The sequence below is a fragment of the Equus asinus genome, chromosome 2, assembly GCF_041296235.1.
Source record: "Equus asinus isolate D_3611 breed Donkey chromosome 2, EquAss-T2T_v2, whole genome shotgun sequence".
Taxonomy (NCBI): Eukaryota; Metazoa; Chordata; class Mammalia; order Perissodactyla; family Equidae; genus Equus; species Equus asinus.
Window position 1 is genome coordinate 139,478,269 of NC_091791.1, and position 24,215 is coordinate 139,502,483.

The 24,215-nt window shown below is 42.5% G+C and overlaps 1 protein-coding gene across 2 annotated transcripts in view; it reads left to right on the forward strand.

The window, feature by feature from the left end:
• MYO1E (myosin IE) overlaps positions 1-24,215 on the forward strand; it is a 192,194-nt gene that overhangs the window by 112,286 nt on the left and 55,693 nt on the right. For both annotated transcript variants that reach the window (XM_070500699.1, XM_044764793.2), the window contains 10 exons: positions 2,474-2,605; positions 5,147-5,281; positions 7,263-7,395; positions 12,577-12,773; positions 15,925-16,005; positions 16,287-16,373; positions 18,696-18,782; positions 19,786-19,953; positions 21,015-21,100; positions 23,437-23,518. In XM_070500699.1, coding sequence (XP_070356800.1) covers positions 2,474-2,605; positions 5,147-5,281; positions 7,263-7,395; positions 12,577-12,773; positions 15,925-16,005; positions 16,287-16,373; positions 18,696-18,782; positions 19,786-19,953; positions 21,015-21,100; positions 23,437-23,518 — 1,188 coding nt within the window. The remainder of the gene's footprint in view (positions 1-2,473; positions 2,606-5,146; positions 5,282-7,262; positions 7,396-12,576; positions 12,774-15,924; positions 16,006-16,286; positions 16,374-18,695; positions 18,783-19,785; positions 19,954-21,014; positions 21,101-23,436; positions 23,519-24,215) is intronic.

The following is a 24,215-nucleotide window of genomic DNA, read 5'->3' on the forward strand; positions in this document are numbered from 1 at the left end:
GGGTCCGTGGTTTCGGATCCCGGGCGTGGATATATGCACCACTTATCAAGCCATGTTGTGGCAGGCGTCCCACATATAAAGTGGAGAAAGATGGGCACTGATGTTAGCTCAGGGCCAGTCTTCCTCAGCAAAAAGAGGAGGATTGGTGGCGGATGTTAGCTCAGGGCTAATCTTCCTCAAAACAAAACCACAACAAAAAACCAGGTCCAGAACAATATTTACAATATGGTCCCATTTTTATTTTAAAATGCACATTATATACAACATAATTAAGGTGTCTGTAATTCAAAGTTTGAATACACTATTACAACAATTAGTAGGAGGAGTTGGAAGTGGCATCAGGGTGGGAATATGGGTAATTTCACTTTTAAAACTGGACATGTAGTATGGAATATAAAAATTCATATATTTCCACTTACAAATCTTTTCAAGTATTAAGTAATGTATTATGAAATATTTCAAACGCTATTTAAAAATCATACAATGAACACCAGGGTACCCAGTACCTAGCATAAGAAATAAAACATTATCAAGAGTTGAACTTTCTTCCTATTTAATTATGAAAATGCAACATCCTCTCTTTATACCTATGATTTCCTCTTCCCCTCCAGGCTGCTTTATAACAAAACTAAACTTTTGATCTCTCATTAGGGGTTTTAACTTTTCCATAACAATTTTTTGTTTTTTTGAGGAAGATTAGCCCTGAGCTATCATCCGCCACCAATCCTCCTCTTTTTGCTGAAGAAGACTGGCCCTGAGCTAACATCTGTGCCCATCTTCCTCCACTTTATATGTGGGACGCCTGCCACAATGTGGCTTCATAAGTGGTGGGCTCGTCCGCGCCCAGGATCCAAACTGGTGAACCCCGGCTGCTGAAGCAGAATGTGGGCACTTAAACGCTGCACCACCAGGCCGGCCCCTCCAACGATTTTGAGTTGTGCATACACATTTCTATTACATTAGAGCAGTGGTTCTCAACCTTGGCCACGTATAAAAATCACCCAGGCTTTTAAAAACTGCTCAGGTCTTGGTTCCAGTCCCTAGATAGCGATTTACTTGTATAGGGTGGCGCCGGGCACCAGCATTTCTTAAAGGCTTCCAGGTCTTTCTAACAGGCAGCCAAGGATTCAAACCATTTCTAGAAGGACTTGAAAGTTTACCATTTACTACATCTGCCCTTCCTGGATTTGATGTCCTGTTTGGTTTCATTCCCAGCCTCAGACTGATGGGAGTGGTGGGGGAGGGGGGGACGGGGCATGTTCCATGGACGGACACTGAATTATTCCCTCTAGAACATGCCAAAAGGAAAAGGTGGTGAAGGATGGCCACAATAGGAAGCGCAGGGGACCTTGTTCAGCAAGCTTTTCTCAAGGACTACCACAATTCAGGATAGCAGTGGTTTGCGGTCCTTCTCCATGTCTGGTGCTTCTGGGTGTTTGTTTTTGGAAGAGGAAGGAGGAGGAGTCATCAGATTAACATCAACAGACAATTAGAGGGTGGCCTTCTTTTGTAGCCTTTCTGACACCTGGAATTGGCAAGTAACAGGAGCACAGCAGGCACTGAGTGCTGTAGGCAACAGGAAAAACACGCAATGTGCTTTTCTTGTTCTTGTGAGTTTACGATTTTATTCGAAGACTTGCAGCCCAGCAGGATTCAGCCCTGGGATGGCTGGATTTCATCTTCATACACATTTTTAAAATATTAAATGTGAACGCAATTAAGCTGGGCATGCTTTCCAGTTTGACCCTAGGCCACACCACTCCCTAATGCCCACATTCTCATCTTTTCCTTCATTTAAATTTACCCTCCTGGTCCTTTCAGAGGACTGGAGAGAAACTCAATTCTAGTGAGAAAAAAATGTCATTTACTTAACAATCTGGACACCTTTTCCAGCTAAATTCCAGGGTTTTAGTCTCCTTTGTTCCTATGAGTAATAATTTAAGAGGAAATGTTAACAACAACCACTCACAACTGACTGTAAAGAACATTAGTTATAATCAAGTGTTTGTGTTTTGTGTAAAAATTTCAGATGCTCCAGAGGTAAAAGGGATTGCTTTTGTGCAAAGCTGTTGCAATAAGTCTGCCAGAGGGAAAATTTGCTTCCTCTCAAAGAAGCTGATAGAGTTCACTCTTGTTAGATTAAGGGGACCATGTGATTTCTGCTCCATTCTTTACAGCTTCCGGCTTAGCAGCCAAGCACCTTCTGGGGGAATATGGGCAAAGAATATAGCATGTCCTTACTTAGTCAGGCTGGAAGGGTAGATTCTCTCTCCATACAGAATTGTGTGATTGGACAAAAGCACAGGTTATTGTCTGAGGAAAAAGTAAGGAAGTCTAGACGAGAGCTGGGAATAATCCACAACGTATTTTTCACTAATGAATTTCCTGGAATTATATTCTGTATCCAAAGCCTGTTTGGAACATCATGTTTTTGTTCACCAACCATTGAAGGAAATCCCTTACTTTCTTGCAGGGAAAATACTTTGAAATCCAGTTCAGTCCAGGTGGGGAACCAGATGGTGGAAAGATCTCCAACTTCCTTCTGGAAAAATCTAGGGTGGTGATGAGGAACCCTGGAGAGCGGAGTTTTCACATATTTTACCAGGTTTTCCTTTGTATTTTTTTCTTTCCTACTTCTTTGTTCCTTTGCCACATTAAACTTTTGTTTTTCCTCTTAGCCCTCAGGTTTAGACAATTTAGTCTGGGAAGCCAAGGAGTATTTATTACTGTAGTATGTGTAAGTCAATGTGCAAAAGAATTGGGAGAATGTCCCTACCCGCAAGGAGAGTAAGTTCTAGTTGGGATGAGAAGACAAAAATTTCCCCAAAGTTAAATAATGAAGAAAGCGTTGACATAACTTCAAAACAAAATTAGGAGGGTTTGGCTCTTTGCCAAATAGGAATTCACATGGGAGAGTTGGCTGCATGGCAAGGAGAGCTATGAGCGAGGTGCAGGGAGAGAGTGCTCAGGCCAGTCAAGTGGCCTGAACCACGCAATGGAGGTGGGAGCCAGGCCTCAACCAACTTGCAAGGGCAGGAGTCTTCAAAAGGTGAACTGTTGGAAGAGAGACTCAAAATAGGCTTAGGATCTTTAATGCCAGGTCAGAAAGTTTTGACTTAGATGCTCAGAAGCCATGGAGAGTTTGGGGCTAGACTGTGTGCAGGATGCTTTTAAATTGGGTTCTAGGCTTTAGCAATCATCTGATTTGACTCTTTTAAAATATTTTTAAGTATTTAAAAAATATGATACCATAAACAATTTTTTTTCATGTATGGGTTTATATATTAGAATTTTGTATATTGAGGATTCGCATTAGATCTCATTTGAAGAAAGCCCTGCAACTATTTTTTGTAGTTTTTTTGTTTTGTTATAGTTTGAAGATCACTAGATTAGAAAACAGACTGCGTTGGTAGCTCACATGCAGTCTTTTCAATTATGTAAACATCTTAGATGATGACAAATAATTCTTCTGGCTGGTGTCTGTTAGTTGGAAGAAAACATAAATGACCAAAAGCTTGCATTAATTCAATAATGCTTTTAATTGTATTAATCAAAGCACCATGTACAGATGACTGAAAAATAATTTTGTGTATCACACACATAGCATATTATTTCTTAAGCACCAGAGAGAGGTTCATAATTGTTTCCAGGACCCCTTTCAATAAATGCCAACCCCGCCCCCATCCAGTAGGCCTCTGCCCACAGGTTGGAAACCACCAGACTAGGGGCTGGGCAAGTGATGAGGTCAGGAGAAGACAGAGTTCAAGATTCTGACATAAAAGTAATTGTTGAAGCTGTGAGATAGATGAGGCTTTTGTGGGAGTGAAAAATAATGTCCATGCAGGACTTGGGGACCTGGGGATGGTCTGTGGGATGAGGAGACATTGAGGAGCCAGGGAGCCAGTCACAGGAGGAACGCCAGGATCCTACAGTGTCACCAAAGCCAGGGGAAGCTCAAGGGGATGAGCAGCCGGGTCAGGTGCTCAGAGCTCTTGTGAGGAAGGGGTGGGGCAGGGGTTTGGGGACCAAGAAAGCGTTGGATTTAGCTGCTAGAAAGTAGCCACGAGAGTCGTTTCATCAGAATGGTGAGGGGAGAAGCCAGAGTGCAGGGGTTAAGTCATGATGAGAAAGTAGATTCTGCAGCTTGAAGAAGTTCACAGAGTCAAAGAAAAGCTTCTAAAGAAGGCAAAGGGCAGTGTGCATTTGTAGAGAAGAGAAAGAGTCGGAGAAAGAGGAGTTTGAAGATGCAAGTGAGAGGGGCTAAGTGATGCGGATGGGGAGAAGACTGAGAAAGAGATGAGGAAAGTTCTTCCTCAGACCAAAAAAAACCAGAAGGGGAAAAATAGGTAAAGCATGGTACAAAAAGATTTTGAGGAGACCAGGAGGAAAAGCTGATGTCATGGGATGACCTAGAACTTCTCAGTAATGGAGATGAGATGAGGTTCCCTATTTTGTGGGTGTGGAGCCGAGAAGACCTGAGAAACGTGACCACAAAGGGGAAGTGTGGGTAAGAGCTGCCTGTCTTTTCCTAAATCCTGTTGGGTTGGAGCCAGTGGTGTGCTGGAGCTGGTTTGCATGGGCTGTGGGTGTCTCTTCCCACTTCTTCCTTCACTGACATTTTCTTGATAGTTTGAAGTCAGTCGGGGTAGGAGTATTTATACCATGAAAATCAGCAAACGCTACAAATCCGTTTTCCCCCCAAGAGTTGATTGTTTAACGTTTTCCAGCACACCACTGGTGGGAGCCCTTTAAGAGGGTCTTACTACGGCAAATGTCAGAGATGGAACAAAAAGCCAAGGAGCAGTTAGTGGTTAGGAGGTTTCAGAATGCCAGAGTGTGGGACTTGAGGCTGTTTTAAGTATGCGCCCAGCAAGGAGAAACATGGAGAGGCCAAGGGCAAATTCTCTGCTCTTGCAGGTCTTCTCAGAGTTAAGGACTGGAATTTGCAGAGATGATTTGGGACTCCTACAAGTAGAGCAGATATTCTGAAACCCCTAGTCTGGAAGGGAGGACCACCCATCATTTTAGAAAGCAGGGTTAGACCGTCCCATTGCCTGAGCCCAGGGCTGGTGGTGGCAGGAACGCTGAAATGCATTTGATCGCTCTGAGGACCTCATCACGCCCACCCTGCTTTCTCTTGCTCCAGCTCATCGAGGGCGCCTCTGCAGAGCAGAAGCACAGCCTCGGCATCACCAGCATGGACTATTATTACTACCTGAGCCTCTCCGGCTCCTACAAGGTGGATGACATCGACGACAGGCGAGAGTTTCAGGAAACGCTGGTAAGTGCTGGTGCAGGGCCAGGCAGGGTCTGCTCTGCAGATGGGCACCGCCATGATAGAAAGGGCAGTGAAGGTTAACAAAGCAAAGAGCAGCGTGAGATTTCCACCTCACTCTGCTGCTGGAAGCATGCCATTTCCTAAAGCACGATTAAGCACCCTTAAATAGCCATGTGCCCGGTTGCCTGAGGACCACTTAGTGATTTGAGGTCGGTAAATAGTGAATTCATCGTTACTCCCTGCAGGAGCTCTGATGAATGGGTAAAAACTCTTGTGAGTAGTACCTTTGCCATAACTGTTTGCCGATAGCTGGCACAGTTGTTGAGCTGTTTCCTTAGAAAGGCAAAGCGAAGAGCGCTCTAACGACCTTAATTGGGGTTAGAAAATTTAGAACACCTCCAGTCTTTTCTCCAGCCACTTTCTCTTCACCTCTGCATTGTACAGGTCAGAGGGAGATCTCCACTCCATTCTCTTCACATCGTATATATGTTATGGTACCAGATATGAACCAGGTAGATTACAGAGGGGTCACATCCTCCGGTAAACAACTTAAGAATTCAATCTAGAACTTTCTGGAGGTGGGCTGGTCACCCAGTTAGCCTGAAAGAACCGCCTCACCATTGCCCTTTGAGTCAGCTACCAGTGGGGCCCATCTTCAACCCAGGTCAGAACGGAGTGGGAGACCCTGAATGGGCAACTACAGGTGCAGTGTGAGGGGAGCTGATGTGTATGCTTGAAAAAGATTGGATGTTCAGACGGTGTCTTGGATGCCAGAAAAAAAGATGGTATCAAAAAGCCACATGACCTCAAAGGAGCTGGGAGAAAAAATGCAGATAAGGGGCCTGCTTTGGTCCTGGAGTATAGTTCTTAAGATATGGATATCCAAGACTCAGAAATTTCAGCTGCTTTTATTAAATCCGATGGACCTCAGAAACAGGACTTTTTTTTTTTTAAAGGTTGGCACCTGAGCTAACAACTGTTGGCAATCTTGTTTTTTTTTTTTCTGCTTTTTCTCCCCAAACCCCTGCAGTGCATAGATGTATATTTTAGTTGTGGGTCCTTCTAGTTGAGGCATGTGGGACGCTGCCTCAGCGTGGCCTGACAAGTGGTGCCACGTCTGTGCCCAGGATCCGAACCAGCGAAACCCTGGGCCACCAAAGCAGAGTGCGCGAACTTAACCACTCAGCCATGGGGCCGACCCCAAAACCAGGACATTTTAAATAGTGCTTTTATTTGATTTCCTGGAGATTTTTAATCAAGATCCTTTGCAAGTACCATCTATTTTCAGCCCTCCCAATGAAGTGAACAATCTCTGAGCCTACTTGGAGTAGCTGGAAAGGAGGCATGTGTGCCATTAGAGGGAGAGGGGTGGCAGCAAAAGCACACCAAGGGACGAGGGCAGACTTGTTGACTTCGTGTACGGCTGCTGCATCCGACTGTCTTTCCCACTACAGCTGTCTTGCCCTTATTCCTGGAGGATTGCATGCTACGTTTAAAGACAGAACTGCCACGGGGCCAGCCTGGTGGCTCAGCGCTTAAGTTCGCACGTTCCGCTTCGGTGGCCCGGGGTTCGCTGGTTCGGATCCTGGGTGCGGACATGGCACCGCTTGGCAAGCCATGCTGTGGTAGGGGTCCCATATGTAAAGTAGAGGAAAATGGGCACGGATGTTAGCTCAGGACCAGTCTTCCTCAGCAAAAAGAGGAAGATTGGCAGAAGTTAGCTCAGGGCTACTCTTCCTCAAAAAAAAAAAAAAAAAAAAGGAGAGAGAGAGAAAGACAGAACTGCCTTTCCAGCATGACTTTGAGACTTGAAGAATGTGTGAACATGCCCTGATCAGTGATAATGTCTTACGGGGACTTCCAGCTGCCACAGCAAGCTAAGCCACATAGCACTGCACAAGCCAACCTAAGCTTTGGCTTCCTTGTTACCTGCTTATAAAGCTGATGACCAGCTTGTCTGGATGATTTCTCCTTTCTCTGCCAGCACGCGATGAATGTGATCGGGATCTTTGCAGAGGAGCAAACCCTGGTGCTGCAGATAGTGGCGGGCGTCCTCCACCTCGGAAACATCAGCTTCAAGGAAGTTGGCAATTACGCAGCAGTGGAGAGTGAAGAGTGTGAGTGGCTTTGGCACACGGTTGTTGGATGAGGGGAAGCAATTGTTTCATTCCGATCAAGAGTAACCCACCACTTTCCTTTGCTTAGATCCCAACTGGGGCATTGTGGGAAGAGATGAGAAGTGACAGAACAAAATGGCCTTAGAGCGTCTAGGCCTCTTCTCTGCACGTGCCTCTCTCCTCGCCACGCCCCGCACCATAGACCATTAATGAAATTGTTCCAATTTATCCTTGACCTTGGGGAAATCTGGCAGAATTTCCTATCTAGGTTTAAAAATAAAGTGATACTTTAATGAAGATTAGAGTCATAATAGCTAAATAACTCCAAAGATTTATCTCCTAATAAAAATCCTTTCTGTAACTCATCTTTAATGTCTTCATTCATCTAAAGGTCCTGAAGAGCAGGTGACAGGATATATGTAAAAAAGGAAAGCTCACATGTTCACGGGCTGCCCCGTGGGTCAGATTAGATTGGATTTCTGAAAACAGGGAGAAAAGTGGACATTGATTATTGTGTTGATGTTGCTGATGATCACCTTTAATGGTCATCTCTGTAGTAGTCAGACCCTAAAGACCTGAATGATTGTTTTTACTCTTTGAGAAGAAATCAGGTCCTTCCTGCAGAGAGTTGTTGCTGGTTTGTATGCTAGAGTCTGCCGCAACCACCGTGGCGCGTAACTTTAGTCTCTGAGGCATCAGAAGAGCTTCCAGCTGCTCTCAGAACCCACACATCCTTTAACCACCCAGGAAGACATTTCTTCCTTTCTCAGCATTCTTCAAGGATGATAAATTTAGATGCTTAGTAATAAATAGTATCCCACTCATTGCTGACAATGCAGTGAGGCTATTTCCATTCCAAATAAGGTTCTTTTTTCATATTTTTGTTTTGTAATAAAAGAGGGAAGTTCTGCTAACTTCTGATGTCTATCTGATAAAGAGAAAGATGAATTATGTTTACCAGGGAAGGAAGTAGGGTGGAAAATAATAAATATACAGGGTGTCCATAAAGTCTAGGAACACAACCTAATAGTAATAGTAACTATAACTATGTTTTGGGACTTTTTGTATGTTATCCTTCACATTTAACAGTACACATTCTTGTCCAGGCGTATCATTAACATTTGCATTTTAACATTGACAGTTTGGGTTTCTTGATAGTTTCTGTGGTAGTAGATGAGATTTCTCTTGCCTTCTTGGGTAGTACAATCCCTTACTGTCTCTTTATGCTGGAGAACAAAGTCATGACTCTGACACAGCAAGCATTTCCCTGGATGCTTGAGCCAAGGAGTGGTTCATTGCACATTGGCGTCTGGAGGAAGTAGCATCCCCAGCCAACTGAATAAGGCCCAGGATTAGCAACTGCCTGTGAGACTCCCTTTTTAGAGGTGATGGAGTGATGGAGATCAGGAAAGGGTGTGCTTGAAGCCAAAGAGGTTTAACAAAGAAATATATCCTCCTTCCAAAGATTTGTTTTCTATTCAGTTGGTAGTACCTTAACATGGTTCCAATGGGTATACTGTTAAAGTTGTTCCATCTACCTCTTTGCTAGTCAGCTTGTTCCCCTCCCCAAAGGGAATCAATATTTCCAGTCTCTTATACTCCTTTCAAGGGGATATATGTTCCCAAGCAACTACACACACCCATTCTTTTTCCCCCACTTTTGTGCATTAATAGTAGCATATAACATGTTCTACGGTGACTTTTTCACTTAACATTTTATTTTGGAGATTATTCTATATCAATTCATTAAGGAACTTTGTCCTTTTTATATATAGCTGCCTAACATTCCATTGCTTGGCTATACTTTAATTTAGTGAACCAATCATCTGTTGATGGATATTAAGATGTTTCGGATCTTCTGCTATTCCAATGACTAACGTGAATAACCTGGTTTGTGTCATCTTTGTCATATTTGAGTATATCTGTGGAATAAATTTGTAGAAGGAAGTGCTAGCTCATGCTTTTATAAAGGAAGAAAGCAGCCTTTCTCTAGCTATTATATTGTAGGAAAAAAAATGGTAAGATTTGCATCACAGCTGGCCTACTGGAGCGAAATAGCCGTTAATAACAACATGTTATGTTGTTGTCTAACCTTAGACTGATGGAGCCATAGAATAGCCTGAACCAAACGTTTATGTTGCTGAGAAGTCAAACAAACCTCACCGTAGGCACATGGGTACCTGCCTTTGTAAATACAGTAAGGTGACGAACTTTTGGAAATAAGTCTTACTCAAAAGATATTAAATACAAATTAACCTGCAAATTTTGTTGAAAGCAATAACAATACTTCTTAAATAACAATGGGACTAAAATGATAATGCCTCTCTTTGCCCCATCATTAATGGATTAGAAAGCACAGACCCTCAACACCAAAGACAGGTAAACCACATTTACCTTGTCACTTTTTTAAAATTTAAAAATGGAATTTTGTTTTGTTACATCTTTGGTTTCTCTGTCTTCCCTCTACTTCAGATTTAAATGGAAAAATTAAATCCAACTTTCCTTTACACTTTAATGCAGTAATAGAAATCTATCTATATCATCAAAATGTGCTGAAACATTACTTTCCAGCAGGTTCTTTTATGTCCTACATAATGGTTTAGCTGTACAGAGTTACATCATTATTTTTAAATTAATCAATGCCTCCTCCCCACTCTCCCTCCCCACAGCCTCCAAGCTTCCGTACTGACGCTACACTCGCACACACCCTCATGGAAATTCACCGCCTGAAGGAAGTCAATATGAGCAGCCCTATAATTTCAGCACCAGGGCAGCCACTGAAGAAAACATGAGGCCGTAAAAGCTTGTACTTGAAAAACATGGCATGGATTTTTTTCAAAGCAAGTACTAGATTCCTCTCTAGACTTCCGAGCTATTTTCCTAAGCTTGTGGCTCTGATTCTTGGCCAAATTCCGTGCCTTGTTTTCTTGAGTGCCTGTGGTCCCTCCCTGGTGCCCTCTTCCACAGAAGAGCTAGGAGACATGGAAGTATAGCGTGTTTCTTTGTCAGTCTCGCCTGTCTGTTTTGTCTCAAGGACCCAAGGACTTAGCTCGTATTGTGTTATTTCTTTAGCTGTGGTCATAAAGATAACGGCATAAATATTTCTACCCAATATTTTAGCTGTGTCCCTATTTTAGCATGGGTAGGGGCTTGGGAGAAGCCCATGTTTACAAAACAGACAAATGGGAGCTAATCATTTGTTGTATCAGCTATTCACTGTGTGGTTATCATGAACAATGAGGGGCCCTCGTGAATTTACTATAAACCATTGATAATGATAACCAGTTTATCAAGTGAGACATGCACATACCTGGCTCTCTGCCTGGTGATGGTGACAATAAGTAACATTGTAGTTTCCCCTTAATGAAGACCTCTTATTTGTCAGACACTTTGGTAAATATCTCTTGATTCTCACAGCAACTCTACATGTGTCCAGTCTGATTTATGGGTGTCTTATGTCCCTGCTCTGTGCAAAGGTACGTTCCAGTTTAGTGGAAGACACATCCAGATTCATAAACATACGTGTGAACGTTAAAACTGAACTAAAGGAAGTTGGCTTTTGGCAAATTAGTGCACTTGATTTTGTTTACATGCTGTTTGTAAGAGGATGCCCTCTACTAGTCAGAAAATTTGTCAAACACGCATATAGATAATAAATACCTTGTTCCGGCATTACACCTTTTCGAAATGCATTCACTGACAATCTCATTGGAAGGTATATACTGAGAAATGTCAGCCTGTTACGTTCTAACACCATCTGTGAAATTCAAGCAGATTTGCCTTTATTGGGAGGCTTGTAATTTTTTAGCATTAGCATAAGGTCTTTAATAAAATCCTTTTATGAGAGAATTTTGGTAAAACTTTATGCAGAAAAAGAGGACTCATATCCAAGTTCAGAATTTTTATTTGCGTCCATAAAAATCTTTCATTCATAATGGGAAAAATCTGAGCATTCTTTCATGCCCAAGAATAGTGTCCTTTATTCACATTAGAGTGTTTTGACCAGAAGTCAAGAAAATCCATTTATATCACTAGCCCTCCTCTTGGTGAGTTTCATGGCCTGAAACAAGTTGCTGAGCCATGGGAACCTCAGCTTTTCTATCCAAAGACCACAACCTATGCCAACCACATTTCCTTAGGGTGGGAAGGGTGTGCAGTGGTGTGAATAATACCAATCTCCTCTATTTTACTCCATACACGACCCCGAGAGAAATCTAGTTACGCCCCTCTCTACAAGCCATTCAGACCCCCTTTGATGCCAGCCCAAATATCTCACACCATTTCAAGACCTCCACCATTGGAATTCATCCTAACTTTTTAATCATCTACCTTAACCTTCAGCTGTAGCCAATGCTGGTCAACTCGATGCACCTCAACTGTGTCTCCTGCGTTCCTGCCTCCTCACCTTTACCCGTTCCATTCCCCTCCCCCCTCTTCTTTCTTCCTCTGCAACTGTACAAATTCTGTTCATCCTTTTAGGCCACGCCCAAGTCCCACATCCTCCTCGACCACCCCAGCAAGTAGTAATATCTTCCTGTTTGAAATTCCTCTGGGACCTGATTGTCTGTGTCACATATCCAGCTTTTAGTAGGCTTCTATATTTGGTAAACTACCTTTGCATGCTCTAGATTGTCTTCTAGATTTCTTAAATATTTTGTATCCTGTCCTCTCTCTTTAGTAACCTTACACATGGTAAGCACTCAATGAGTATGTGATTGGTTATAACTATTAGTTTGATGATATCAGGTGCTTCAAGCTCTTGGGGAATGATGCTATGAAAACACTGTACCAAAAAGGAAGAAAACAATATTTGGAGCCAAAGAAATGTTTCTTGATTTAGTTCCTTCCGGGCTGTCTTGCTGCAAGCTTGGAAAGATGTCCATTTTAGGCATTTGGCTGTGATCTCAGTAAGGGGGATTGGTTTGCCACCCTTCTGGGGTCACTGATTTGTATGATTGGAAGTCTCAGTCGTCATGGGAATTGACTCATGTAATAGAACAATTGGGAAAAACAAAGTGGATGGATGTGTGTGGGATTGCTGATAAGCACTCTTAACTAGAGTGAAAGTTCTTGGGGGCTTATGATGGTGTCTTGTATGTGCGCACACACACAAGTGCCTCCATCTATTTGTGAGATGAATTGTTAAAATTCTGAAGGACAATCGTTTTATTTTTTGTGTAGTTTTGGCTTTTCCTGCATATCTGCTGGGGATAAACCAGGACCGGTTGAAAGAAAAGCTAACGAGCCGACAAATGGATAGCAAGTGGGGAGGCAAGTCAGAGTCCATCCATGTGACCCTCAACGTGGAGCAGGCCTGTTATACCAGGGACGCGCTCGCCAAGGCCCTGCACGCCCGGGTCTTTGATTTCTTGGTAGATGTAAGTAAACACAGGTTGACATTGTTTAGCTATAAAGAGTAAAACTACTAAGGGCTTTGTTTTCATGTTTTGGCTCACTCTTTATAACCATTACCTTACTTCTCCACTTTTTATCCTATCACCCTGGGATCATCAAATCCGACTTTTACTTCTAGAATTGTCCAGCAAGACTCTAATATGGTAACAGCTTCTTGTGGACAAAATATTTTGTAAAGCCTGGACTTAGACCAGAAAAAGAGGAGACCTGTGGTCATGAACCTTTCTTGACTTTTGAGCCTAAAGGTTTAGAATGTTGTTGCATTTGTCATCTATTGCCGTTACCAATTAACCCCAAGCAATAAGCATTTATTCTCTCACAGTGTCTGCGGGTCCGGTATTTGGAGTGACTTAGCTTTGTGGTTCTGACTCAGGGATGAGATTGCAGTCAAGATGCTGATTGGGGGGGGTGGCCCGGTTGCTGAGTAGTTAAGTCCGCGTGCTAGGCTTAGGCAGCCCATGGATTCACCGGTTCAAATCCTGGGCGCGGACATGGCACCCATCAAGCCATGCTGAGGCAGCGTCCCACATACCACAACTAGAAGGACCCACAACTAAAAATATACAACTACGTACCGGGATGCTTTGGGGAGAAAAAAGGAAAAATAAAATAAAATCTTAAAAAAAAAAAAAAAGATGCTGATTGGAGCTACAGTCACCTCAAGGCATGATTAGGGTTGGAGGATCTGGTTCCAAGATGGCGCACTCTGTTGGCTGTTGCCAGGACGCCTCAGTTCCTTGGTACCCAAGCCTCTCCTGACTATCTTGAAGGCTGCTTGAATATCCTCACAACATGGCAGTTGGTTTCCCCCACAATGAGTGATCTAAGAGAGAGAGTAAGGAAGAAGCCACAAAGCTTTTAGTGTCCTAATCCTGGACTCACATATCGCTACTCTACCATTTTCTATTCATTAGAAGCGAGTCACTAAGTACAGCCTACAGTTAAGGGGAGGGGAATTAAGTTCCACTTTATGAAGGGAGGAATATCAAAGACTTTTTGGATATATTTTAAAACTACCATAGACTTTTTTTATGATGGCATAATCATATGTATACTTTATGTATACATATTTATATATGTATACCACATATAGATTCAGAAAATTAGTCTTTCAGCAGTGTAGAACTGCCAGTGGCAGTCTATGTTAATCGCTGGAGCCTCTATGTGATAGAATAATAATAGCAAACACTTATATAGCACTTAACTATGTGCCAGATACTGTTCTAAGTATTTTAGAAAAAAATAATTCACTTAATTCTTACAACTCTGTGACTTAGGTATTATTATCTCTATTTTACAGATAGGCTGTAGAGGCACAGAGAGGTTAAGGAGCTTACCCAAGTCACACCACTATTAAGTGAGAAATCTAGGAATTGAACCCAGGTAATTTAGCAGTGTTCCAGCTAGTCTACTCCTCTGTCTTTTATATGTTCAAGCTAGAAAGAACCCTAGAGAGACAACAGTGTGGACGCTAGATCGAAAAAGTTTGTATTTGAATCCAGGCAACAACATCTATAAGGCTTAAAGTATGGGTAGGTGTGGTTAGGGTTGAGTGAGGCAGAGCAGGATAGGGTAATTATTCTATGTACTTCTCGTGGTTATTTTAAGGGTAAGATGGCTTAGGAAGGTCAGAGTCATACTAAACATTAGTCATGCCTTTAACTTGTCCAGACCCCTCATTTTAGTGACTAAGGAAGCTTAGGTCTGAGTTTTGGTGAATTTGCCCAAGGCCATCCAGCAAGAGGATCTGGCACAACTGGGACTAGAACCCACATCTCTGTCTCTTTGTTCAGCTTACCTTCCAGCGCTGGACTTCCCATCTTACTTCCTTTCTATCTTCTCTCAATTTTTTGTGTGGCAAAAGGGGATGGATGCCCTATGTAAGTGATGCTAATTAGAGCCGACAGGTACTGAGCACTGACTTCATACCAGGCCCTGGGTGGAATGCTGTATATCATTACCCATTAGTTCACAAAGATGCTGTGTCATTTTCTTTGCCTAGAAAACACCTCTGGTGCTTCAGAATTCATCCAGGTATCCACCACCTCCAGGACTTTTTCTCCTATTTTCCTCTCTCCCCTGCAGCTCTCACCAACCCCCTCCAACCTACACCTACCCTCCTATCATTGTGTCTGTTCCATTGAGTTGCACCTGTCTTCTCACAGTGAGCAAGAACACAGATCCAGGCATCAAACTCCTTAAGTTTAATCCCGGGCCGTGCCTCTTGGTCAGTGCGATCTTAGGGATTATAATGTTATCACTGTCGTCATGAAAAGTAAATGAAACGACACACAGAAAGCACTGAACACTGCCTTGCACAGGTGGATGTTAAATACGTGTAAGCTGCTTTTATTATCATGACTTTATAATAATTGCTGGTATTATTATCTGTAGTTGGCTCACTCTCTCTATCAGCTCCTGGGAACAGAGACTATCTTCTCCTTGACAACCCTGTCATATTATGTTAGGTGATCATTCAGTGACTACTGAGTGGGGTGTCAATGGAAATAATATTTACAGATCTTGTAATACTGGTTCTTTATGTGAAATAGGTTTTACTTTGATCATCCAAGATGATCTTTTCTTCTCATTCTAAAGACTTCCTGAGAAAACCTAGCTCTGCCAGAAATGGGTTTTCCTCATTAAGTAAATGCTTTTCTTCTACCTTAGTAGTTTTTTTAGATCCTGGGGGTTTCCCAGAGTACTTGACGTCACACTGAGACTTTTTTTAAGCTGCAATTTACCTATCTTCTTGTCGTCCTCTGTTTCTGGCAGGCAGTAGTATCTGCTGCGTACAGTCTTGCTTCCCTTTTTTCCATGCATGGCTGTTTTTATTAGGAACGAAATGAGTTAAGGGGCTGGCCCTGTGGCCAAGTGGTGAAGTTCATGTGCTCCACTTCAGTAGCCCAGCATTTCACCGGTTCGGATCCTGGGCACAGACCTAGCACTGCCCATCAAGCCATGCTGAGGCGGCATCCCACATAGCACAACTAGAAGGACCCACAACTACAATGTACACCTATGTACTGGGGGGCTTTAAAAGAAGGAAAAATAAAAAACGATAATTAAAAAAAAGAAAAGGAGTTAATTACCATGCTGGTTAATTCCTCCTAGTCCATCAACAAAGCGATGGAGAAGGACCACGAAGAATACAACATTGGTGTCCTAGACATCTACGGCTTTGAAATATTCCAGGTAAGACCAGTTTGAATAATTGGGGACTTGTGAGGAGGATGTATTTCATCTGGCTTGAAAGAAGTAATTCTAGGCAATGAAAAAAACACGCTTTGGCTCATTTTTGCCTTTGTGAGTTCTTCATGTACCTTTACCAAATTAGTTTCTCCTAAATATAAACTGTGCCACTTTCTATTGATACCACCAGCATTTCTGTTAAGCCTTTTCACTACATCACTCCAGAAATGACTTTAAAGTGATTTTGCAGAAACAATTACACGTAACCGTTTTCTTTTTTTCAGAAAAATGGCTTTGAACAGTTTTGTATCAATTTTGTTAATGAAAAACTACAGCAAATATTTATCGAACTAACATTAAAGGCAGAACAGGTGAGTGGTCCCCCTTCCTTTCATCTTGTTCTATTGCTAACTTATTTTGTTGAAAGGGGTATTGATTTCTCTCTTTTCATAATAGATTCAGGTTTTAGTTTTGTATTAGGAAATGTACTTAATTGAGACAGGCAGAAAAACTGTATGCCACTGTGACATTTTGATTTGTGAAATATAAACACCATCTGCTACATTTTCTTTCTCCTGTAAGTAAATGACGCTGTCAAGTTGGACTTGCGACTGGCTGCTTTTACTACTCTCTGACTCATTGACCAAGTGAAAAATGGCAGCCTAGCTCCAACCCCAGTCGGGTATGGCATATACTGTGTTCCAAAGGAAAAACGTGGTTTTCTCAGATTTGCTCTCCTCCTAATCTTCCCTGAAAACAGATGTGCCTTAACAAAGCTGGCATTTTAATTCTGACTTAAAGTAACATGTCTTGCTTACACTACCTTCTGAAGGTCCAGTGTAGCTTCACTTTTATTCCAGTGCTGTACTGTTTGTCGATTTCTATGGTTGCTGTAACAAAGCGTCACAAACTGGATAGCTTAGAACATCAGAAATTTCTTCTCACAGTTCAGGAGGCCAGAATCTGAAATCAAAGTGTCACTAGGGCCACACTTCTGAAGGCTCTAGGGTAGAATCCTTCCTTGCCCCTTCCAGCTTCTGGTGGCTCCTGACATTCCTTGTCTTGTGGCAGCATCACTGCAGTCTCTGCCTCTGTCTTCACATCGCCTTTTTCTCTCTGTATCCAAATCCCCCTCTCCTTTTTCTTGTAAAGACACCAATCATTGGATTTAGGATCTCTCTAAATCGAGGATGATTTCATTTGCGAGATGTTTAACTAGTTATATCTACAAAGATCCTATTTCTAAACCTCACATTTTGAGGTTCTAGGTGGACGTGACATTTCGGGGGACGCTGTTCAACCCACTACAGATATCAAATGTTGTTTTGGGGACGTTTCGTCACGGAAGTGTTCGTGCCTCTGCTTAGGAAATAGCAGTGACCAATGGTTTTCACATAAACCTCTGCGCGGGCATTCTAAGGCTTCTACCACCTCAGAGGAGCTGGAGCAAACAACCAAGGGAGAGTGTGGGAGGAACTGAGAAGGGAGGAGGTAGGCAGCAGCTAGGTCACATAGGAACTTTGCAGGGCTTGGCGAAGACCCAATTTTATAGTAAGTATGATGGGAAACCACTGGAAAATTTTTAGTAGAGCGTATCACAACCTGATTTGTGTTTTGTTTTTGAAAAACGTCACTCTGGCTCTGTAGACTTAGAGCATGGGGTGAGGCAGGAGAAGGCAAATGAGAGCGGAAGTTTAAAAGCCAGTTAGGAGCCTTCTGCAGGAGACTGGGGGAGAAATGGGAATGCAGACAGTGATGGGGATACAGTGATAGGTGGTCCGAGTCAGTGTATATTTTAGAAAGTGAGTCAGCATGACTTGCTCGAAATAATTAGCAATAAGCTAAGAAGGAAAAAGGAGTGAACGGTGATTCCTACCTTTGTAGCTTGAATAACAGGGCCAATGGTGAGACTGTTTACTCAAGGGGAAGATTAGAGAGCAGTTGGTTGTAGACGCTGAGGGAATGTAGACTCAGAACTCTGCTGAACATGTTACGTTTGAGGGGCCTATTATACATCCAGGTGGAGATTCCAGTATGTGAAATACCTGTGAGTCTGGAACTCAGTGGGGAGGTCTAGACTAGAGAAATAAATTCAGGTGTCCATACCTGATAGGTGTTATTTAAAGCCATGGGATTCATTGAAATCACCTAGAGAAGGAAGGTTGAAAAAATAGGGAGGCTGGAAGAATGAGCCCTGAGACACTCCATCATATAACCATCTGGAAAGAAGAAAGAGTCAGCAAAGGAAGCTGACAAAACAAGACTGGTGAGGAGCGAGGAGAACCGAGAGACTGTGGTGGTGTTCACCAAGTTAAATGAGCAACTGGCCTCAGTGAGAAACATTCCCCTTAAGTGCCCAGATGCTAATCTATATTCATGTCCGATGTTAAATGCAAAGAGATTATTTTGTAATGGACCTATAAGTTAAGCCATATTAAATTGCCATTTTTGTATGTCAAAAACGATTGGATGGTAGCAATTTCCTATGGTTCAAACTAAACATAGAAATTACCCAGCATGTAATGTTCCTTTCCCATCCCTCTTAGAAAAAAGAATTAAAGTTCCAAGTTTTTGTTGAAGAACATTGAGGTTTTTCTTTCCTGGCAATTTATGTACCTTTGGTATCCGTCTGTGCCGAGCTCCAGCCAGTCTTTGCTGGGTGATAATGTGAATTCCTGCTTTCTGTCCTGCAGGAAGAATACGTTCAAGAGGGAATCAAGTGGACACCCATTGAGTACTTTAATAACAAAATCGTGTGTGACCTCATAGAGAACAAAGTGGTGAGTATCAGTGTGGCATCTCTTCACTGCTCACAGGTTATGTTAAGTGAGTTTTTGTTCTCTGTCATTGTTTTAGAATAGGTGAGATGACTACTCTGATTTGCAAAGGATTTTAGGAATTAACGTTAATTTTGTGTCTATGTGTATGTGTGAAAATAGGGCAGTAGGGTTTTCTTCTTGCAGTAAATATGGACCTACATATATGAGGAAAATGTCAATTTACAAGTGGAAGTGTTACTGAATTCTAAGAGAAGATAACTGTCACCTTGATGGCATAGTGTATGGAGAGACAAAATTGGCCCTGCCTTCTGGACCATTTATACAACTTCTAGGACTGTAGCCTTAGAAATTGTTTAAAAGGAAATAAAAGGGATGAAGGCAGAGATCTCCACAGTACTGTTTTGTTTTATTTTTTTACAAAAGTCCCAAAGTGGAAATAGTCAAAACACCTATAGACAATTCAGTCATTAAATCAACTATAGCATATCAGATCAGGGAAATATAGCTATTAAATAATGATTATGAAGATTATGTAAGAAGTGAGGATTGTTTATAAAAGAGTGCTATGCAAAAAAATGTAATACTGATAGAATGTGTCCACTGTGCAGCTGAAGGAACCATGCCTGTAGAGGTGACAGGCTGAAAGCGAACATTAAGAAATGAATTAGAGGCAGAGGCAAACGTTTTTGTTTTTCTTTTGGGTTTTTAAAATCAACTTAGTACGAATAGGAGTGAGCAGATAATGATCTGTGTATGACTTTGAATAGAACTTCAGGGAGTTAAACAATTTTTTTTGGAAAGTGAACTTTCCTCCATCGTTCGCTCTAAGTGGTAACTCCCATTTGGGATTATTAATTGCATTCTTGCTCAAAGGGAAAGACTGACTTTCAAGATGCTATCTTAAGTCTAGGGAGCTGTTTCCTTGCTTAAGAAAAGACCCGATAAGCATTGTGTATTTTAGAACAGTCACTGAATCGGGGCTTTGCCTTCTTGGTCCCATCAGAACCCTCCTGGGATCATGAGCATCCTGGATGACGTGTGTGCCACCATGCACGCGGTGGGTGAGGGGGCGGATCAGACGCTGCTCCAGAAGCTTCAGATGCAGATCGGGAATCATGAGCACTTCAACAGCTGGAACCAAGGCTTCATTATTCACCATTACGCTGGGAAGGTATGGCCAAGAGCAGGGGTCCAACAGGAAAGGAGAAGTGATCCTTGAATCAAGTCTACCTGTTTTAAGCCTTCAGCTCTGTAATCTGTTTTCTCATGAGGAAGCTGATAACAACATCCATATGCTTTCATCTCCCTCACTGTATTTTATTCATTCAACATTCATTCAACAACATGGGATGTATGAAATATTTGGAGAGGCAAAACAAAAGATACTATACACTACTGCATATTTTTCTCAGCAGGAATCACCCTTTATATAATATAAACATGAATCATGAATATAAGCATGAATAAGCATATATTAACTGCCAAAGGAATGGATTTTTGTCTTGCCTCTGGCTGTAATCACAAGCCTACGTTCCTTACCTGCCCATGCCCACTGAGAGTATAAGTAAGATCTGAGGGCTCACTTTTGGTGTTTGTTCTCATAAAATGCGTGAGTACTGGGTGCCTACAAGGTATGAGGCTTTGTGTGGGTACTGATGATACAAAGACAAATAAGTTAAAGTCATGATATTTGGGGACTTCCCAGTCCTGTGGAAATCCACTGGTCTCATCTTTCATCTCAACTAATCTCATGTTAACAAGGGTCCCTGAGAGTGAGTTATTGGCCAGATTGATCCAGCTCTGACCCCATTTGTAGGAGAAATTGCAAAGCCTCAGATGACAGTCCATTGCAATGGACCGTGGAGCAGAAGTTTTATTTTATTCCGTCTTAGCTAAAAATTAGGGAAAGAATTAAGTATATTATTTAGACATTCCTATGGATCCATTGAAGATGAGATATGTGATCCTGAGGGCTGGAGTCCTGGTCATAGATCATCTGGGCTGTGTAAGCAACTAGATACCATTCACCAGTATCCACAGGCCATCAACAACTAAATCGGTTAACAAGGTCAGTGAAACATGCACAGCCTTAATGTGACAGTGCTTGATGAAATCCCAAATGCTACATCTGGAAATATACACATTGTGGTGAGGCTAGCCATGCCAACTTGGATTTTTTGTTCAGTGAAATACTTAAAGGATAAAATTAGGTTTCTTTTGATTCTTGGCCAGGTATCTTACGACATGGATGGCTTTTGTGAAAGGAACCGTGATGTGCTTTTTATGGATCTGATCGAGCTGATGCAGAGCAGTGAGCTGTAAGTGTGTTTGCCTTATCTGACATGGGATATTGGTTTGATCAGATTTTCAATATTAAAAAAAACTTGTGGCATTTGAGTGGTCAGCATTTTGTTCCTTTGAGCTTTCAGGTCCGGGTTATCATTGGACAATTTGGTTTCTCAAAATAGCTTTTGTTTTCCCAATCTCAGTCTCTCCCATGCACCCCTAACACCTCCTGACCCCAAATTCCAAGTGCTATCTGCATGCTCTTCAGGGACCCATCTAAGAGTGGGGCAGTCTACTTCTATGATGCTTTGCCCTTGGAACATTATTATCCCAATAATTCTCCTTGGTCACTCAGTTTTTAAAAAGACTGATGGCTTAGCAAGACTCAAGTTAACCTGAGTCCCTGAAGCACGTGGGAAATGGTTCAAGAACTCTGGGAGGGGCACCTCGAAAGGGATTGCCTCAGAGATCCATTTTAACTCCCAAGACCCTGTCTGAACTATTGGGGTAGAAGCAGGAGGGCCTCCCCCTTGCGGGCACTGGAGCTCTCAGGACCAGCTCTGCTACGTCCTTTCCTTCCCTCTCCCCTGCAAACAGGCCCGAGATCCTGGGTAAGGGATGTGACATGTAATTTACATGATCAGGCCTCTACATGCCAGGCAAGTATAATATTGCATAGTTGTCCAGATTTTACAATTTTTCGAGCTGCCTCCAAGTAATAGCTGCCGTTTTAGTCTCTGTTACTTAAACTGTCATAATATCAAGGTTAACTTCGCTAATCAACAGCTGCAAGCCTGATCATTTTCTGAGTAAGGCCTAAATGCAAGGAAAGCAAAACTGAGTTTCCTTTTCAGGCCGTGGCAGAAGCTGTTGTGCTCCATTTAACCCCCTTCCCCCTCCCTCCCAGCCCTTTTCCCCCTCCCCTCCCCGGCCCTCATCTCCCCATGCCCACACTTCCTTGTACTCACACCGCCTATTTTTTTTTTTTTTAAATATTTTATTTTTTCCTTTTTCTCCCCAAAGCCCCCCAGTACACAGTTGTATATTCTTCGTTGTGGGTCCTTCTAGTTGTGGCATGTGGGACGCTGCCTCAGCGTGGTCTGATGAGTAGTGCCATGTCCGCACCCAGGATTCGAACCAACGAAACACTGGGCTGCCTGGAGCGGAGCGCGCGAACTTAACGACTCAGCCATGGGGCCAGCCCCTCACACCACCAATTTTTGAGATTCTGGATTTCTTTTCATTCCAAACACATAAAATCTATTTGTTCTTCTCTTAAAAGGGCAGGTAAGCCACAAGTCCTGGCTTGTGGGTTTTATGACAGTCAGGCGCAGACATGCTTTCAGAAACTTTTCAAAAACTTATTAAATTTACTGCCAAGTTCGAGAGCTATTGATGCTTCCATGTAAATTCCTATCCTGTAGACATGGTCGGTTGTTTATTCTACACATTTGCTACAAAAATCTATAACTGTGCCTGGTCAAGTTAAAAGTAGATTACTGGAGAGACTTCCTGGAAAATTCAAGATGCTCAGAAAGCCATTTAGGAGGAAATGAATTTGAGCGTCAGCTTGCTAATTGACGTGGATCACTTTAGTCAAATAGTCAGCATATGTTTATTGAGCACCTATTGTGTACCAGGCTATGTTCCAGACACCAGAGGCACCGAGGTGACTAAGACATTGTCCCTGCCCTGTGTCCTGGTGAGGCAGGCTTGTGAACAAATGCAGCTCAATTAGAACTACGATGCAAAATATATTCAGCAAAGCATTTGTGAGTTACTACTGCTCCACTTAAAATTACTCATACTCAGAAGCACAATTTGTTGAAGGTTTTTGCAGTGGTGGCAGAGCGGGGACAGTGCTAGTGGCTTCTAGTGGGCAAAGGCCACTGGTGCTAGGAAATATCTTACAATGTGTAGGACAGCCTCCCTTGCCCCCAGCAAAGAGTTATCCAACCCTAAATCCCAAATATCGGTAGCGCCAAGGTTGAGAAACACTGCTTTAGAGCAAAATAATTCATACGAGTCCCTGAGCTCTGGGCTATCTTACTTAACCCAGCAAGCCCATACTGACCCCTCCACCCTGTGATATCCTATGGGGGAAGTTCTAAAGACAGAATTTTAAAATTTATTTTTCATGCTTAGACTCTGAGATGCTTATATCTTAAAATTCTTTCTCTATGTTTCTGTTGTCTGTTGTTTATTTCCCCAGGACACATCTTGATGGCTTGTGCTTGGAGTCAGGTGGCTTTCTGTAGTCCAGGTTGTGTGTGTCTGGTCACCCCTCCTCTCCATTGTCCACGGAAGCAGGCTTTCCGCCTCCAGCCTACTTACTGATTGCTAATCCATTCCCTTTCTCCTTTTCCAGACCTTTTATAAAGTCTTTATTTCCGGAGAATTTGCAAGCTGACAAGAAAGGGCGCCCAACTACTGCCGGAAGCAAAATAAAGGTTTGTTCTATTTTGGGAAGTTTATAGATTCCTCTAAGAGGCAGGGTTTTCTAGGAGTCAGAAAGTGCACCCCTGGGCCAGGATGGGGTCAGTGAGATGTAGCGGATAGGTTATAGAAGATGCCCAGAAGTAATGTCGCTCCTTGAGATAAGGGTACAGGATGCGAGCTGAATCTGACTTGGCTGTACTGAAACCCCAAATGGATATTAGGTACCTCACCCCTTAACAGCCAGCAGGTGATAATCAGTTACTTTCTAAGAGGAAATGGCTTCAAACTGAATCGGGAAGAATTTGCATTAAACTATCAGAGAACTTTTATGATTGAGAGTCACATTTTGGATTTTGATGACCATTTTCCAGCCCAAACCCTTGAACTTGCCAATTAATGGGACTTGGTGTACCTGAAATTCTACTGGGTCTTGTAGTAGCAATTTATGCACCGTCCTTACTGGATCTTACAGGCCCCTCCTTTCTGTGAATTACAGGCACATCCGACCCCGTGGTGTCTCAGAAGGAATTCTTATAATGTTTCTTGGGAGCCCCTCGTGGGTAGTGCCCTATGTTGTCTGATCCACTGCATGACAAAATTCATTGTCCCTAATTATGCTCTGAATTGAGAGGTTGTGTCAAACATACTTAATTGTGTAACTCTGTGAGAAATAGTCACTAAACTATTTTTTAAGAATGTACCAGTTAA